General features: G+C 39.3%; 1 protein-coding gene across 1 annotated transcript; it reads right to left on the bottom strand.

The window, feature by feature from the left end:
* Nucleotides 1-1,713: 1,713 nt before the first annotated feature.
* On the bottom strand, nt 1,714-18,461 carry LOC148147536 (uncharacterized). The gene is made up of 2 exons (XM_087995369.1): nt 18,310-18,461; nt 1,714-7,855 (listed from the first exon to the last, which is right to left on the bottom strand). Exon 2 carries the CDS (start codon nt 7,672-7,674, stop codon nt 1,915-1,917), a length of 5,760 nt encoding a protein of 1,919 aa, XP_087851495.1. The 5' UTR covers nt 7,675-7,855; nt 18,310-18,461; the 3' UTR covers nt 1,714-1,914.
* Nucleotides 18,462-20,297: the final 1,836 nt, after the last annotated feature.

Genomic DNA, 20,297 nt, shown 5'->3' with positions numbered 1-20,297 from the left:
ATATGTTTCTCAACCCCATTTCCTGCCTTATCCCCCATAACCCTTGATCCCTTCATTTATCAAGAGCCTATCTATCTGTGTCTTAAATACACTCAATGACTTGGCCTCCACAGCCTTCTGCAGCAATGAATGTCACAGATTAACCACCCTTTGGCTGAAGACATTTCTCCTCATCTCAGTTCCAAAGGGTCATCCCTTCAACGTGAGTCTGTGCCCTCAGGATCTAGTCTCCTATACTGGTGGAAACATCTTCCCACATCCACTTTATCCGGGCCTCTCAATCTTCTGCAAGTTTAAAGGAGAGTCCCCCATTTCCATCCTTCATAACACCATTACCTCCAGACCCCAAGTCCTCAACCACTCCCCATATGCCAAACCCTTCATCCCTGGGATCATTTTTGCAAACATCCTCTGGACCCCAGCAGCACATCCTTCCTTAGATATGGGCCCCAAAATGACTCATAATATTTCAAATGCAGTCTGACCAGATCCTTATACAGCCTCAGCAGTACAGCTCTATTCTAGCCATCTTGAAATTAATGCTAATATCCTAATTGCCAACTGTACTTACATGTTAATCTTAAGAGAATCCTGAACTAGGACTCCTAACTCCTTTGTGCTTCAGATTTCTGAAGTGTTACCCCATTTAGAAAATAGTCTAAACCTCCATTCTTCCTACCAAAATGCTTACCAAACTTATCCACCTTCAGGCCTTTCAGCTTCCCAGCATCTTTTCCTTGGTCATGTCTACAACACTACTCTGTCCCCTAACTCTCTTGACATTCTGGTATGCTGGTGGTATCTTCCCCATGAAGACTGATACCTATTCAATTAATCTGCCATTTTTTTGCCCTGTCCTGTGACTCCCATTAGAAAGCGTCAACAGGACCAGTTTTGCCTGTAATATACCTCTACCGAAATTGAATGTCAAGAATGTCTAATTCCTGAAGAACTGTCCTCCAGCAGGGGAAGCCATCCCAAGAGGCAAAGGAAACCAATCAGAGAAACAAGCATGGAGTATGAGCTGGATTTCAGGTTGCAGATGGCCTCAAACATGAAAGCCTAACATTAGATGAGTGATCAAGGAGGAGAAAGACTTGGGGTTTGTTTGAGATTTTCCTTTTTTTTTGGTGCTAAATAAAGTCTGTTCCCCCGGCCTACTAGGAAATCTTAAACAAATGGTTTGGCCTTTTGTTGGAGTAAAAAAGTGTGTTGCTGTAAAAGCACAGCAGGTCAGGCAGCACCGAGGAGCAGGAGAGTTGACGCTTCAGGCATAGGCCCTTCATCAGGAGTGTGCTTTTCCAGCACAACACTTCTTGACTCTGATCTCCAGCATCAGTAGTTTTTACTTTCTCCTGGCCTTTTGCTGAAGCTTACTCTACTTCCTGCCAGGATTTACTGTCGATTTTTATGACTGGTAGTTAAAGTCAAATCACAAAATTGGACCCCATTCTTCCATGATATATGCCTTCCCTATGAGAAAAACAGCACAGTTAAAAATGGTGGCAGGTACAATATGCCAGAAATAGTGATAGAGAGTAAAACTATTTTGATTACTTAACTACCTCATCTCCATCAAATATGCTAAAGTCAAAATCAAACCTAGATTGCCAAATTTAAATGTTGCTTCAGAATTACAACGTTAAATATCAATGTTTTTATGCATAACAATTACAGATATTCCAACAAATATAGATACATCAAAAAAGCCAGCAGAATGTGATTTCTTTATTAAATTTATGAGTATTACTTATGCAAAGAGAAATGTTAAGATTTCAAAAAGCGTAATTAAGCATCTTGTGAGTTTAACCAAATGCACAATAAATTAGTGAACAGCAGTCAAGTAGAGACCAGCATCACTTTTTCTTTACGTTTTCTGCAGTGATAAGGTAATTGTTAGGTTGCTTTTGACTTCTACACAAGATTTTGAGTGTGGGAATCTGATAAATCTTTAATCTGTGCTGGATTAGGATTTACAGGCATGCCTGTTGGAATATAATATGCATTTTCCATGTAATTAGATTCAGCTAATAGATTATTTTGGGTATTCATTTTGTGATCTTGCTTGTCCTTTGTATTTGGATACATTTGTACTTCAGTGGTCTCAGAAGATGGGCCAGAATATGTGGGTAGAGGTGGTGAAAATAATTTGGTACATTGCATGCTGGGTATGTATGGGGGTCTCAAGGCATTCGGATATAGAACACATGGAGAGAATGTTGATCCACAATATGGTTGCTGAGGTATTATTATTTCAATATAGCAACCAGTTTCTGGATCTAGCAGCAGTTTACGTGGGGATTGTACCGGTGTTTCGATGAAATAATGTTTTCCAGTCTCTGGATCAATAAGCATTTTTTTATCTGGTAGGATGTATTGAAAGCAAGGGAATTGGGGATTGGCTAAAAAGTGAGGAGATTGAGGCAGTTTATTACAGTTTTCTGTATTTGGTATTTGCTCAGTTGAAGTTGGCATTTGATGTGGCACCTGAGCAGAAGTATAAAATGGAGGTTGTAGAGATGTACCAAATGATTGAAAGTCCTCAGGGACTTGTTGAGGCAATGTCTGTTCTTCCTGTTTACGGGGATCTTGGGTTTCCCAATTTTGTTGGCAAAAGGTAGTTGTTGTTGAATAATGACTTGGTTTAGGAACAATCAGTTGTGGAGAAGCAGGCATTTGTAATTGGACCGATGCCTGTGATTTGTGTTCTTTAACAGGAATGGTCAGATAATTTACTCGGTCTGATAATACTGATGCTTCCTCTTGGGTGAATGCCTTGTTCATTGCTGCTACATTCATTTCTGAGGACTGTTGCTTGGTTTGATCACCAGTTGTATTGGTGGATAATTTAGAATCAAGATGAATAGGTTCCAGCAACTTCACATTCAAATTTTTAAAGCTTGATGTAGCCTGTGAAGCCAGAAGCTTATTACCTGTTGTATTTTGAATACCATATGACAATACTGATTTCTCATGAACATCTGGCATTTCTTTTTCTTGCAGTGAGGTATTTACTGACATTTTAATAGTTTCTGGATAATTTGATGATTCCACAGAAATGTGATTGTTGTCTGTGGTTTTGATTGGTATTAAATTGATGTCATTTGGGATTTGAATCTGCACAGATGAAATTTGCACATCTGCAACTTTGTTATTATTGGTTTCTGTACAGTCTTCAGTAGCACGTTTTCTATCGACCTGTGAAACTATTGAAAGGGCACTGTTATCTTTGAATGGCTGTAATTCACTTATGAATGTTAACCCATTTTCAGTTTTTTGTATCATTTCAACTTGACCTGTGTTCTCTGGAGTATTATATTCAATTTCAAACTCTTTCTCACTTTTACTTTTAACTGCTGGTAACTGGATATACCCACTGTTCTGCATACAATGGTTCAACAGACTACTTTGATCACCCATTACATCATGGATTTCTTCTTTAAGATTACTCTTTGTAGGTGATAATTTAATTTCTTTGCAGTTTGAACTTGAATTATACAAAGATTTAGTTTCATTTTGCAATCCCCTTTGCACCTCATTTTCATGCATATTTGTATTTGGTAATATGTTGTCAACTGATGCACTCTGGTGGTCCTGCTGATGATCTACTTGATATTTAGGGTAATCAAATGATGTATTGTCATCTTCGACATCATAACTGGAATCTTTAGACATTTTGTTCTGATCTCCCAAACTGACTTGAGGTTCTTTTTTCAGTTCATGCTTGATATGTGACACCAAAAGCATTTCATTGTCTAATGTTAAATTTTCTAATATTTTATTTTGCTTTTCCAATCTAAGTTGCATTGCTTTCTTATGTTTCCCTTTTCTAGGTGGTGTTTGAGTTTCTTTATCATTTGCAGTTGATACCCTTAAACATTTATTTTGATTACCCAATGTCATGTTGCTGGGATCATCTTCCCAAAATGATGAACCCAAGCCTTTGTTGCTTTCAATTGAATTTTGATTCTTCACATTAACTTTTTGAAAAGAAATATTTTCATTTGGCAGTTCAATATGCTCATTAAACATTCCTAACTGATTGTTCTGAATTTCCAGCTCTATTTGAGAATCCTTTTCAAATCCATGCTTTCTTTGTGAAGAATCATTATTTTTGTTTAGGGCTGAATTGTTTAAAAGTACAGTTTGATCTTGTACTATGTCTGGAGTCTTACTTCTTGTGACATCCTTAGAGAGTGCCAATGAATTTTCTTTCTTGCTTAAATTGGACTTGGTTGTAAATCTGTTTTCATTATCTTGTTCACTTTGAATATCTCTATTATGTTCTATATTGCTAACTGGCATTTCAGTATTTTCAGTTTTTGTGGTAGAACATGATAAATGAGTATTAATATTTTCCAGCCTTTGCTGGAATTCATTATTTTGTTTATCTTTTCCAAGTACAAAATCGTCAATTTCATTATTTTGTACAAAATTGGCTGAACATTCTTTCTGATTCTCTGCTCCCACTTGGACTTTTATAGATGATGATTTAGACTTTGCATTATTTGAAATTGATAAGGCTTTGATTTTCCTTTCATGTATTATTTTCCTGGAAAGACAGGTTAAATGTTCAGTTGCGTTATTTCCATTCTCCTTCATAGAGTAATTTGTACTCTCTATTCTTTTAGCAGAAATTACTTTGTTTTTCTGTTTATTTGATGGAAGAGGTAGCTGGAAGTCTGAGGACAAAAGTTTTGAAATATCTGAGCTTCCTGTACAATAACTCTTGTCCACTGAATGATTGTTATCATATTTGTCGGCTTTCCTATTTATTGATTGACATTCAATAAAAATTGGTGATAGTTTGTGTTGTTTTGCTGAAAGTGATTTTTCTAAACTAGCAGAATTGTGAACTTGATTGGGTAAAGCAGATTGAGTCTTGACAGTACAGGATGTCAATGCGCTGTAAGCATTTTCAGCCAGTTTTCTCACATCTCTGGTATGATAAGGATGATCTTTTGTTTTGTTTTTCATTATTATGTTGTCTTTTACATTACACCATGAAACCTTATCTTGCTCCAGTCCAGAGTCTAATTCAAATGAAGTAGGAAGAATCTTATGCATAGGGCCAAGGCCAATAGTGTTAGAACCCATAGCAGAATTCTCTTTGGCAATAGAAACTGGTTTGATTTGTTTTGCATTTGCTATTTGAGAATTGTGTACCATGTATGGTGCTGTTAATGTAAGAGAATGACTTGTTCCTTCAATTTTGCATGAGGTGTTACCTGACTGGATGTCACTTGTTCTCTCTTCAAATGGTACCTGTTCCGTTTGCATTCTGTCGTTTAATATTATTTCTTCCTCAGAAACCTGTGATGTGTAATCTGTATTTCGAAACTCTGAAATACATGGTGCATTGATATTTTTCTCTTGCTCAGTTGCATTAGTGTTTAGGTCATGTAACTCAGGACATGATTTTTTTGGATGCAATTCAAATGCTGTCTCTTCCTTGGTATCAATTTGGCTGTCTGTATTGCATTCACTACAATTTCTAAATGCTTTGTTTCTACAGCAGTTGAGAATATTTTTGTTTTTCTTTCCATCCAAATTCAGACCACAGTCACATTTTAAACAATTGAAACTGTATTTTTGTTCCTCATTTCTGTTTTCCTCAATGCTTGTATTATTAAATTCAAAACTGTTCCTTTTGCAATTGCCTTTGATCAATTTGACAGTTTCACATTCTGAAGCAGGATCTTCATCTTGAACTTGTTGTGAAACCATTGTGGGAAGGCCACAATCCTTTTTTACCAAGGTAGGAGTTGATGAGACAGAGTTTGTAATCTTATTTAATCCATGCTCCATTTTGAGACCTTGCTCAAATTGCATTTTCTTGGATATAACATTTGTGATAAGATAGGACGCAAATTTGTTTTTGGTCAAAGGCCTAACTATGGAGATTGGTCTTTTTAGTTGGTTATCTATATTATCTTCATCTTTGATATTGTCTGTGAAAGGTACATTTTCACACTTTTGCAACTCTTCTAAATTTTTTTTGTTCTCAGTTTCATCAACAGGATCAATGCAAACACAGGAATTCATATCACACCTTGAAGTAAAGACTTTTAATTCACTTCTCTGTTGTTTTCTAAATTCAATTTGACGTTTGGGGACAGTTCTGCTTGATCTAAAATCTTTGCTTTTGTCATGAGTTTCCACAGCCACATCAATGCACTGCTCACTGTCAAATGAATCATCAAATAACATAGTGTCTTCTTTAGCTTCAGAATGTAAAGCTTTGTTGCTGGAATCTGAGCACTCATCATTTCTGTTAAAAAGGCCATTGTGGGCTAATCCATTGCAAGGTGACAATCCGTGTTTTTTATGGTTTTCCTCTGACAGAGGTGATGAAAAATCAATGAGTGCCTGAGACTTATAAATATCAAGGTAATCATCATTTGGGCAGGATAAACTTCGAAAAGCCAAAGCAGTTAACTTTTGAACTTCATAATCAGTCTCATCTAAGTCACTTGTTGCACTGGATGTTTCACTCACACAATCACCATATAACCTTTTACCATTAGCACATGAATTGTTTTTAAAATTGTTTTCAAATGTATCTGTTTTAAAAGTTTTTCCAGGTTCATTTAACCCCAGCTGTAGATAGCAGCTTGGGGATTCATGGAGACTTATTCCAGTCTTCTGAATTTTAGTGAGCTGCACTGTGCTACTGCTCTCTCCAGTTTTGCTATTCTGGGCTGTGATTGACATTTGAACCTGTTGGTCTCCTTTATAGTTCTCGGTATCTGTGCCCTTAACTAATGGATCATATTCAGTTGACTTGTTGACTAATCCTTCGATATATGAATTGCGATTAGTAATTAATAAAGTATCATCAGGTACTACAACATGACAAGCATTGCTGTTTTGCAGAGGGACGGTGGTTGTTTCATGCATATCAGCAATTGTTATAGATACTCTCCCATTCATTTTGCAATCAGAGTCAACATCAGTCTCGTTCTTGATCTCTAATCTACAGACCTTCATCTCTTCATCAGATTCAAAGGAGTCTTTCTCAGGACTTACTTTACACAACTCCTTTTTATGCTTATTCATAAATAATTTCCCTTGTCCTTCACAACAATAAGATTGAAGTGCTGATGTGCAATCATTCAAACTGCTCTCATTTTCTGGACTTTTTAACAGGTCACTGCTTTGTTCAGTTTGCAAATTAGCTAAAAGTTCAGATCTTTCACTTGTAAAAATTTCTTGATTTCCAACAGAGTCTGTAGGAAGTTCTTCAATGTCCTCAAATTGTCCACTAGAGTCACTGAGATTTTCAGAGCACATAGCTGTGTGATAGGAACCTGAAGAATCGCAAGGAGTGTCATCAGCTTTAGGAAAAAAAGGTGATTCTGATGATCTCTTTATTATAGATAATAAGTCACCATGCTGGATATTATTTATGCGATCAGGATCTGCAGAAAGTTCATTGGGAATTCTATTTACTTTAGTTTGGCCCTTGTCCTCTGTCAAAACTTGATTGGAAGACTCTGATTTTGCAGCTGTATCTTCTGAAATAAAAGCTAAATTTGTTCTGGAGTTATTAGAGGGTGTACTGGATGATATTTCAGAAATAAATTTGGAACCAACTTGAGACTCATCTCTTCTGTTACATGTACTTTCTTGTGGTCTGTTCACACACGAAACTTCTTCATCCAAATAATTCATTTTCTCAGACCCATATAAATATTTTATATAGTGTCCCTATAAAAGTTTCAAATTAACATTCTGTAAACTTATTTCAATGAAGAATGTTGCCAGTCTGAAGAGATGATTCATTAATTGTGATCTAGTAACTGGGCCAACTGTTTCAGTAATTTCTCTGACTAATTGTCAAGTCATTATAATTCTGGAAGAAAAGAACATAATTAATTATAGCAAGAACAAAATTTAGCAAAACCGCTGTAAGTAAAATTAGTTAGTAAAAAAATCATTTGCAGCAATTTCATCTGAAAATTACAACAGATACAACATACATCGGTTTTGCATAAAGAATTCATATCTCATGAAATATTTCAAATTATAGAGTCATAAAGATATAAGCACAGAAACAGACCCTTCGAGCCAATTTGTCCAGGGCAACCAGATGTCTTAAATTAATCTCGTCCCATTTGCCAGCATCTGGCCAATATCCCTCTAAACCCTTCTTATTCATTTGGACATCCATTTAAATGTGTTTGTACCAGCCTCCATCACTTCCTCAGGCAGTTCATTCCATAAATGCGCCACCATCTACATGAAAAGGTTGCCCATTAGATTCCTTTAAAAATTGTCCCTCCCATCTTAAGCCCATGTCCTCTAGTTTTGGACTCTCCCACCCTGGGGAGAAGACCTTATCTATACACCATGTCCATGCCCCTCATGACCTTTTATAAACACTCCCCAGCCCCTGACACTCCAGGGAAAATATTCAGCCTCAAACCCTCCATCTGTGGCAAAAATCCTTTACTGAACCCTTTCAATTTTCACAACGTGCTTTATATAGCAGGAGACTAGAATTGAACACAGTATTCCAAAAGTGGCCTAGCCATCATCCTCTACAGTTACAATGTGACTATCCAATTCCTTTATTTAATACACAGACCAAGAAAGGCAAGCATATCAAACTCCTTCTTCACTATCCTGTCTACCTGCAGCTCCACTTTCAAGGAACTATGCACATGCACTCCAAAATCTCTTTGTTCAGCAATACACCCCAGGACCTTACCATTACCTGCACTGATTTGCCTTACCCCAAAATGCAGTACCTCATTTATCTAAATTAAACTCCATCTATTACTACTTGGTCCATCTGATCAATGAGCTGTTGAACTCTGAGGTAATCTTCTTCATTGTCCACTACACTACCAATTTTGGTGATATCTGCAAACTTACTAACCGTATGCCCTATATTCACATCCAAATCATGTATATACATGACACATACAGTGGATCCAGCATTAATCCTTGTGGCACACTACTGATCACAGGCCTCCAGTGCGAAATGCAACCATCCACCACCACCCTCTGTCTCCTACCTTTGAACAGCACCCAAATGGCTAGTTCTCCCTGGGTCCCATGTGATCTAATAGTGTGTTGCTGGAAAAACACAGCAGGTCAGGCAGCATCCGAGGAGCAGGAAAATCGATGTTTCGGGCCATAACCCTTCATCAGGTATGAGGCTGGGAGCCTCAGGGGTGGATAGATAAATGGGAGGGAGTGGGGCTGGGGTGAAGGTAGTTGAGAGTGCAATAGGTGGATGGAGGTGGGGGTAAAGGTGATAGGTCAGCGAGAAGGGTGGAGCAGCTAGGTGGGAAGGAAGATTGACAGGTGGGATAGGTCATGAGGATAGCACGGAGCTGGAATGTTGGAACTGGGGTAAGGGGAGGGGAAATGAGGAAACTGGTGAAGTCCACATTGATGCCATGTGGTTGAAGGGTCTTGATGCAGAAGGTAAGGCATTCTTCCTCTGGGCGTTGGGTGGTAAGGGAGTGGCGATGGAGGAGGCCCAGGACCTGCATGTTCTCGGCAGACTGGGAGGGGGAGTTGGTCCTCCGAGGAGCAGATATGGTGGAGGTGGAGGAATTGGGAATATGGGATAGCACTTTTGCAGGAGATAGGATTGGAGCAGGTGTAATCCAGGTAACTGTGGGAGTTCGTTGGTTTATAAAAAATGTCAGTGTTGAGGGTGTTGACGATGAAGGTGAGAGATTAGAGTGGGCGAGGCGGTTGGACAGGTTGAGGCGGTTGATGTCACAGCCGCAGTTTGAAATGAAGAGGTCAAGGGCAGGTAGCAGGCCAGCACAGGGTATCCAGGTGGGTGGGGTGTGTTGGAGACGGAGAATGGGTCCTCGGTGGGAGGGCAGGAGATATGTTGTAAAAGTAGGCACAGAGACGGAGGTGGTGGAAGAAACGTTTAATGTCGCAGCGGGCCTCACCCTCAACGATTTCTCCTTCCTCCAGAAAAAGGGGTAGCCATGGCACCCACATGGGCCCCAGCTATGCCTGTCTCTTTGTTGGTTACATTGAACAGTCCATCTTCCGGAGCTACATTGGCACCATTCCCCACCTCTTCCGCAGCTACATTGATGACTGCATGGGCCCCACCTCATACTCCCATGAGGAGGTCAAACAGTTCATCAACTTCACCAACACATTCCACTCTGACCTTAAATTCACCTGGACCATCTCTGACACCTCCCTCCCCTTCCTAGATCTCTCCATCTCCATCCACGATGACTGACTCAATACTGACATTTTTTTACAAACCCGCCAACTCCCACAGCTACCTGGGTTACCCCTCCTCCCATTCTACCTCCTGCAAAAGTGCCATCCCATATTCCAAATTCCTCCGCCTCTGCCGCATCTGCTCCCAGGAGGACCAGTTCCTCCACAGAACACACCAGAATGGCCTCCTTCTTTAAAGATGAAATTTCCCTTCCCACGTAGTTGAAGATGCCCTCCAACACATCTCATCCACGTCCTGCACCTATGTCCTTGAACCCCATCCCTCCAACCGCAACAAGGACAGTTCGCCTCTAGTCCTCACCTTCCACCCCACCAACATCTGCATAAATTGCATCATCCGTTGACATTTCCGCCACCTACAAATTGACCCCACCACCAGGGATATATTTCCCTCCCCACCCCTATCTGCTTTCCACAAAGTCCGTTCCCTCTGCAACTACATGGTCAGGTCCATATATCCCTAATGAGGCACCCTCCCCTCCTGGCACCTTCCCATGCCACTGACCCCCTCACCTCCATCCAAGGCTCTAAAGGAGCCTTCCATATCCATCAAAGTTTCATCTGCACTTCCAAACATGTCATTTATTGTATCGTTGCTCCTGATGCCGTCTCCTCTTCACTGGGGAGACTGGACAACTTTCTCGCAGAGTGCTTTAGAGAACATCTCCGGGACACCCACACCAACCAGTCCCACCGCCCCATGGCCAAACATTTCAACTCCCCCTCTCACTCTATCAAGGACATGCAGGTCCTGGGCCTCCTCCACTGCCACTCCCTCACCACCTGACACCTGAAGGAAGAACGCCTCACCTTCCGCCTCAGGCCTCTCCAACCCCAGGGCATCAATATGGACTTCACCAGTTTCCTCATTTCCCCTCCCCCGATCTTACCGCAGTTCCAACATTCCAGCTCAGCACCGCACTCATGACTTGTCCCACCTGTCAATCGTCCTTCCCACCTATCCATTTCACTCTCCTCTCTGACCTATCACCTATACCCCCACCTATTGCATTCTCAGCTACGTTCTCCCCAGCCCCACTCCCATCCCATTTATCTCTCCACCCCCAAGGCTCCCAACCTCATTCCTAATAAAGGGCTCTGGTCTGGCCTGAAACGTCGATTTTCTTGTTCCTCGGATGTTGCCTGACCTGCTGTGCTTTTCCAGCAACACACTCTCAACTCTGATCTCAAGTACCTGCAGTCCTCACTGTCTCCCTTGTGATCTAACCTTATTAATCAGTCTACCATGTAGAAGCTTTTAAAATGTCGTACTGAAGTCCATATAAACACCATCTATCACTCTACCTTCATCAATCCTCTTTGTTACTTCTTCAAAAAACTCAAACAAGTTAGTGAGACATAATTTCCCACACACAATGTCATGTTGACTCTCCCTAATCGGTCCTTGCCTTTCTAATTACATGTAAATCCTGTCCCTGAGAATCCCTTCCAACAACTTGCCCACCACTGATGTCAGGTTCCCTGGCTTTTCCGTATGACCTTTCTTAAATAATGGTACCACACCAGCTAACATCCAGTCTTCCGGCAACTCACCTGTGGCTATAAATGACACAACTATCTCAATGAGGGGCCTTGTAATCACGTCCCTAGCTTCCCACAAAGTTCTAGGGTACACCTGATCAGGTCCTGGGGATTTATCCACCTTTGGAACATAGAACATTACAGCACAGTACAGGCCCTTCAGCCCTTGATGTTGCGCTGACCTGTGAAACCAATCTGAAGCCCAACTTACCTACCCTACACCATTTTCATCCATATGTCTATACAATGATCATTTAAATGCCCTTAAAGTTGGTGAGTCTACTACTGTTGCTGTCAGGCCGTACCACATCCCTACTACTCATTTGTTCTATACCTATCATCGCTCAATTCAATGTCATGTCCCCTCGTGATAGCCATCACCATCCGAGGAAAAAAGGCTCTCACTGTCCACCCTATCTAACCCTCTGATTATCTTACATGTCTTAATTAAGTCACCTCTTAACCTTCTTCTCTTGAACAAAAACAGCCTCTAGTCCCTCAGCCTTTCCTCATAAGACCTTCCCCCCATACCAGACAACATCCTCGTAAATCTCCTCTGAACCCTTTCCAAAGATGCTACATCCTTCCTGTAATGTGGTAACCAGAACTGTACGCAATACTACAAGTGCGGCTGCACCAGAGTTTTTACAGCTGCAGCATGATGTTATGTTTTCCAAAATTCAGTCCCTCTACCAATAAAAGCTAACATGCTGTATGCCTTCTTAACAACCCTATCAACCTGGGTGGCAACTTTTACAGATCTATGTAGATGGACACCAAGATCTGTCCGTTCATCTACACTACCAAGATTCTTACCTAGTTAAAAATCACACAACACCAGGTTATAATCCAACAGGTTTAATTGGAAGCATACTAGCTTTCGGAGTGACGCTCCTTCATCAGGTGATATCACCTGATGAAGGAGCGTCACTCCGAAAGCTAGTGTTGTGTGATTTTTAACTTTGTACACCCCAGTCCAACACCAGCATCTCCAAATCAAGATTCTTACCATTAGCCTATTACTCTGCTTTTCTGCTATGCAGGAATTTTAAGACATCCAGCACCTCCTCCTCTGTAATATTGGAACCTTTTCAAGATTATTTATTTCCCCAAGTTCTCGAGCTTTCATATACTTCTCCACAGTAAATATTGATGGAATGTACTCATTTAGTATCTCACCCATCCTCTGCAGTTCAACACATAGGCAGCCTTGCTGATCTTTAAGGGGTCTGATTCCTTCCCTAGTTACTCTTCTGTCTATAATGTATTTATAGAATCCCTAGTTGCCAAAGCTATCTCATCTTCCCTTTTTATCCGCCTGATACCCGTCTTAATTATACTCCAACTGCTCTCGTACTCTTCTAGGGATTCACTCAATCCCTGCTGTTTATACCTGGCATATGCTTCCTTCTTTTTCTTGACCAGAACCTCAATTTTGCTAGTCATCCAGCATTCCCTACACGTACCAGCCATGCCACTCACCCTTTCAAGAAATTACTATCTCTGGATTTTCGTTGTCTCATTTTTGAAGGCTTCTGACTTTCCAGATGTCCCTTTACCTGTGAATCTCTGTCCCCAGTCAACTTTTGAAAACTCTTGCCTAATAACATCAAAATTAGGCTTGCTCCAATTTAGAACTTTAACATTTAGATCAGATCTATCCTTTTCCTTAGTTACTTTAAAACTAATAGAATTACGGTCACTGGCCCCAAAGTGCTCCCCCACTGACACTTCAGTCACCTGCCCTGCCTTATTTCCCAATGGAAGGTCAGATTTTGCTCCTTCTCAAGTAGGTGCATCCACATACTGAATCAGAAACTTTTCTTGTGCACACTTAACAGATTCCTCTTCATCCAAGCCCTTAACACTATGGCAGTCCCAGTCTATGTTTGGAAAGTTAAAATCCCCTAACATAATCACCCTATTATTTTTACAGATAACTGCGATCTCCTTACAAATTTGCTTCTTAATTTCCAACTGCCAACTGGGGTGTCTATAGTACAAGCCCAATAAGGAGATCATCCTCTTCTTATTTCTCAGTTCCACCCAAAGCACTTCACTGCATGTAGTCCCAAGAATATCCTCCCTTAGTATGGCCATAATGTTACCCCTAATGAAAAAACACCATTCCCCTCCTCTTTCCTCCCCCATTTCTATCCTTCGTATAGCATCTATACCCTGGAACGTTAAGCTGCCAGTCATGTCCATTGCTGAGCCCCTCTGTAATAGCTATGATTTCCTATTCCCATGTTCCCAACCATGCCCTGAGTTTATCTTCCTTACTTGTCAGAACTCTTGCATTGAAATAAATGCAGTTTAATTTATCAATCCTACCTCAATCCCTACTTTGCTCCTGCCTGCCCTGATTATTTGACTTGCTCCTTTCCCCAACTGCACCAGCCTCAGTCTGATCTGTGTTCTTACTAGCTCCGGGTCTCACCACCTTACTAGTTTAAATCCTCCCAAGTGGTTCTAGCAAATCTTCCTGTTAATATATTAGTCAGTCCCCTTCCAATTTAGGTGGAACCTTATAGAGGTCACTTCTAACCCAGAAGAGATTCCAAAGATCGAAAAATGTATATCCTTCTTCCCCACACCAGCTCATCAGCCATACATTCCTCTGCTCTATCCTCGTATTCCTATTCTCACTAGGTCATAGCACTGGGAGTAATCCAGGTATTATTACCCTCGAGGACTTTTTAACCTCCTCCCTAATTACTCAAGACAGAATGGCAAATCAATAATGTGAAGTTAAGTATCACACAAATGTATTGGCCAATACAAAAATTAGAACCTATTTTAAAATTTATTCTACAGTATTCCAAATGGCTGATGGCTTAGAAAGCATTGTTACATCTTTCAATTAGTACAAAATGAAAGATAATTTGATGAGGAAATTTTAATGCACCACAATTTTACTTTATATTCATGGAATGTAGTCGTCACTGGCTGGGCTAGTATTTATTGCCCATCACTCGCAACCTTTGGAATTGGCTACTCCCCTTATGATGTGTCATCTTCAACATGTATGAAGCTCTTTAAAGATGTGTGTGGCAAATCTGCTATATTATTACTTTAAGAGTTGTATTGCTTTAAGCACTGGCAATGCTAATAAGCCAAAGACCATGAGGAAGCCATACAATCACCTGCTACGTGCAGTTCAGCAGAAGCAAGCTAAAGAATGGACAGATACTTGATTATGAGTAACTGCAAATTGTAGTTTGAGCTGTTAAGTAAACTTGTAAGAGATTTTCAAGTTAACCAAATCTGCACTACTTTTCAATAACACAAGAAAGATGGAATGGTGATCGCGCTAGGGATTTTTCTAAGTAGAAAGCCTCAGACAAGACTTGAAGCACTGCAGAAGTTTCACGCACGCCGGGACCTCAGATATCAGATCGGTTAGCTCAGTTGGCTAGACATTTGGTTTGCAATGCAGAGTGATGCCAACAGTGCACATTCAATTCCTGTACCAGCTGAGATTACCAAAAACATTCAACTTCTCAATGTCTCCACTCACCTGAGGAAATTGTGACCATCAAATTAAACTCACTACCAGGTATCTCTCTGGTGAGCATGCATTCCTTTGACTTGCTGGGATTATAGTGACTTCAGCTTTGAGGTGGGCAATGGTCTCGTGGTATTATCATTAGACTATTAATACAGTGACCCAGGTAATGTTTTGGGGACCTGGGTTCAAATCCCATCAGAGCAGATTGTAGAGTTTGACTTCAATAAAAATTTGGAAATAAGAGTTTAATGATGGCAATCATTGCATATTGGGGAAAAAAACAATCTGATTCACTAAGGTCCTTTAGCGAAGGCTACTAGTGACTTTATCTGGTCTGGCCATCGTGTGGCACTAAACCCCCAATAATGTGGTGGCTCTTAACTTCCCTCTGGGCAATTCGAGATGGGAAATAAATGCTGGCCTAGCCAGTGACACCCACATCATATCAATGAATAAGGAATAAAGAATCATTTAACATATAATGCTTGATTTGTGAGGCTATTCAGGCTGAAAGTTATTCCTAAACTGGGCTATAAAACTGTACAAAATAAAACAAAATCTTGAGTTACATCTAAATGCACAGAAGAGTGTTTTTTTTCAAATGTGATAGAAACACAGCAGTTGCGTTGTTGAACCTTCACATACAGAAACATTAAAGTAGCAAGAAAGCTAGTTCCAAAGAAAAGACCAGAGGCTACAACGGGACAAAAACAAACAAAAAGCTTTTACAACAGGCTGGCAGCAACAACAGAGATTTCCCAAAGACTTTTCGCAAGAATGTACATAAGTTTAACAGCAAGACTGACCGCATGAAGACTCAGAGTAGAAGGACAGTTGACGAAAAGGTGAGCTTGCGTTCCATATTTTGAATGTGACACACTATGTGGATTAAGTTACACTGTCGCTATATGCCTTGAAAAAATTGGCATATAGATATATTCTGTGCAGTAGACCTGCAACTACTGTAATATATGCATTTTTATCTTAAAGGTAAGAAGGGATGTTATATTATTCCTTGAACAGCTGGATATACTAAAGAGCGAAGGACCAGGATAGAACTATTTGACCAACTGCTGAGTGCAATGCATCAAAAGCTAGTTAGAGTCCAGATGCATACACGGTTACCAGTAACTTCAAGTTGTAATTTGAGCTGAACTCAACTTATATGAAATGTTCAAGTAAACTAAGTTCATGCTAATTAATTTGTGCTAATTAACAATAACATAAGAAATCTCACAAATACTTTCAACTGAAAGTTTGGTCACATTTGTTGGATATTTTGTCCACATATATTGCCACAAATGAAATGATTGCTACCAGTTGACCCACAGCTTACAAAATCACATGCATACATGGGTCAGATAGCTGCTGAGTGACCTCATTGGGTAAGTTGTATTTGACAGTTTAATTAAGATGGTACTCATAGTGTTATAGTGTCTTATTCAGCATCTGTTTCCAGGCCTTGTAAGTGACATTCCCAGCACGGATCTTGTCTGTTGCATTACTCTAAGCATATTGCCTCTGATGAAAGTGGCATTTTGGGTAACACTTTTTGCACAGACCTCAAGCAGCCAGGAGAGCCATAAAGCTGAAAATTGAGTCCTTCTCTTGCCCTTCTATCTGTAGTGGTGCAGAATTGTCTACACTGTCCCTCCCCAACATATGCCATGCTTGGTACATGTTGGAGATAGCCTTAATGAACATATTAAACACAGCGACCACAAGAAATCATATGTAAAGCAATTTTCATTTATACAGCACCAGCTGCATGCTAAAATGTCCCAAAGTAGCTTAAATGAACAGTTAGCAAAGAATGATTGTCACTAATAGGTTCTAAGGAGCATCTTTAAAAATGGGTTGACAGCTGAGAGACTGAAAAATATAAGGAGGAAATTGCAAATATTTCAGCTGAAGCAGCTGAACCCACAGCCACCAAATGATATGATGAATAAATTGACAATGTGCAAGAGACTGAAATCAATGGAGCACAGAGATTGTAAGATAGTAAGGCTGGAAATTACAGGGTGAAAGAAGGGCAAGGCAATGGACGGATTTGAAAACAAGGATAAATAAGCTAACGTTGAGACATTGCCAGACCTTTGCTTATCTTTGTTCTCAGTGCGTGGAGCTGATGAGAAGTGAGTATAAGGACACAACGCAGAAATATTTTGTGACACAAAATAATAAGGAAGTCTTTAAACATACATCAGAAAGTTAGTTAGATCTTTTCTCATTCTATTATGAGCAATTCAGCAGTTCAGTTCCACTTTCCCACTTTGCCTGTCACAGTATCTTCATTGGCTGCATTCATCCATAGGAGGGTTACCTACAGGTCACATAGAAAGCTTAAATTGAGCATTTTCACTGATTTGGAGTTAATTATTGATTTGAACTGATTCTGTATTCTGCTTTGATATTTCCTACTAGTTATACATTTCCAAACAATCAAATGTAGTCAAGACAAGTCAGTGAGTAAAGAAATTTTTTTGCATGAAGAGATCCTTTCATAAAGGATCAGCTTTAGAATGACTGCTTTGCTTTTATAGTTTATACCGGTTTGAAAAATTGATTTTCAATGTTTGTATTAATTGAATTTTTTTTTCTATTTTTTGCATTTACTGTCTGGTGCAACATATTGATATGAATATTATCAGATTTTAAAGATATATGAATGTGTACTCAACTGCTTGAACCTTTGCATTTTGCAATGGTCATGCATACAGACATAGAAGCGACTCTATAGCGGAGAAGCCAACATGACGTACTATTTATAATCTTTCTTATCGTAAAACTCCAGCTAACTTCACACATATGTCAGGCAATGATATATATATCAAAGAAATATAACTCTGTTATATAATTGTTTTAATGAACAGATTCCTATGTATATTTGTACTTTGACACCATAATCTATTCTAGTAATTAGCAAAGTGAAAAAAGCTAAAGACATTAGATTTAATAGATCCAGCAATGATACAATATGAAGTCTGCAATCAATTGGAAAAAAGATATAATACTTTTACCTGGTATGCAGGCTTTTGCAATGACCTTCAGAAATAAATGGAAAAGTTGAGTGTGCATATCCTTAACTGGTGAATAAAAGATACATTTCCATTTCTCATCTGGAATCCTTTCAATCTAGTCAGAGAAGTCGATGGTGTCAGCAGCCATGCACAACCAGACTGAGGCTATCACAAGCACAGCAGGTCAAAGGCTCCATGTTATAATTTTAGTCGAAGAAGCATGACAACCCTTGACTTACAGCCAACACAAATGTGCATGCTCCCAGTGCTTAACTCCTGAACCATACAACTTGAAGATATGTACAACCAAAACACTGTTCCTTGTGTTTGATTTGTTAAGCTGTTACTATGATCAATGCTGAGGTTGCTGACACCATTGTAATATACAGTCAAATCTTCTGCTAAAACAAATTCTACACACATATTAGATTTTTAAAAAAGACTACCTGTTTGAAATGGCTACAAAAACTTCCACTAGCAATAATTCCTTTTAAACAGGCACTTTTGCTTTTGCTCCAAATGAACATGTTCTTGTCTGTAGCAAGGTAGTTATAGTTAACAGCAAGTGCCAAATCCACACTCAGGCAACAGAATATGAAACCTTCTGCTGGATTTGTCATGTGAATAGCTAAATTTACCCTTCAGCTAGAATAACAGCCATGAGCAAATCCTACTTCAAGTAATTGAAAAAGTTAAAATCACATTTCAAAATTTGGGGCTAGTTATTGTTTTGTAAGCTTGAGGAGTTTAATATAAGAACAAAATTGTTTTTCCACAATAACATTCTGTAACTGTGTTAGGGCACATACAAACTTATAGTCAGATATTTGTAATGTTTAAAAATATATACAGATTGCAACTTTATTTCATAAATGGATAATAATCTGCTGCAATTAAACTTAGTCATTTCTCTTAAAAGCTTATCAGACTGTATCAGGTATCAGAACAAGACATAGTATGTTATTTCTGCAGTCATAAACTAGGAACAGGGATCTTGTGTCCAGTGACTATCCACTGGCCACTGTTAGAAATTGCATATAAGCAGTTATTAGATGAGGAGAGCATTGACACCAACCGTGATGCTCCCTAAACATTTATAACATAAGATCACATATAAGAACCGCAGCTGAGTGTTATACTTGAAGACATCCAGAACTATCCCAATCATAGTCAGCAACGTCATGTAGGACAGTAGAAAGGAAAACAATACATTTTTTTGTTGTTGTACTAATAGACAGCACCAGGTGGAAAACATGACAATGAATTAAGATGGTGGATCCCTTTCATTTTAAATTTGACTGTCATTTTAAACTAAAGTATGTCTAAGGTAAAGAATTGTACTCTTCCTGGCAAGAAGTTATTTTTTAATTTCCCTTCAACGCAAAGAAATTGACTGATCTATTCTTTCTTTTGATGATAAAGCTTTTGCAAGAAAGAAAATCTTTTTATTAATTGAGTAGAATAAAATGGTGGACTTGTCCACAGCAATATCCCTCTAAGTTGTTCTGCAATTAAAACTATTTTTCATTGATGATTTATTCAACTTTTGTTCAGTTTCCAACAAAAGTGTCATTATACTGTGTGCAACTGAATACAGAGACAAACTCTAATTAATAGTTAACTGAAGCATTGTTTTCTATGTCTACTGCTACAATATAATTGCCTTACAATCATTGCTGTCATCCCTCAGTTACTGTCCTCAGTGTGTAATAGACATGGGACGGTCTTGTGGTGCAAAGATAATGTTCCTACCTCTGGGCCATAAAAACCTCAGTTCAAGGTTGACATGTTCCAAACACAAGTGATAACATCTCTGAACAGGTTATTAGAAAATATCCATAATAAACATAATCACCACTCTGTAAGAAAAGAGCAGCCATATTATCCTCTAAAAACATGAGAACTTTTTTTATAATAGGCACACCATCTTATCTCAGAGAACAGTCTGAGTCAGATTTTTACTTGACTCCCTCCTTTTGAATGTTGAA

The sequence above is a fragment of the Chiloscyllium plagiosum genome, unplaced genomic scaffold (assembly GCF_037043375.1).
Source record: "Chiloscyllium plagiosum isolate Xiang-an unplaced genomic scaffold, Cpla_swu_hap1 HiC_scaffold_16, whole genome shotgun sequence".
Taxonomy (NCBI): domain Eukaryota; kingdom Metazoa; phylum Chordata; class Chondrichthyes; order Orectolobiformes; family Hemiscylliidae; genus Chiloscyllium; species Chiloscyllium plagiosum.
Note: the sequence above shows the minus strand (reverse complement) of the source record. Positions and strands in the feature narration are given on the sequence as shown.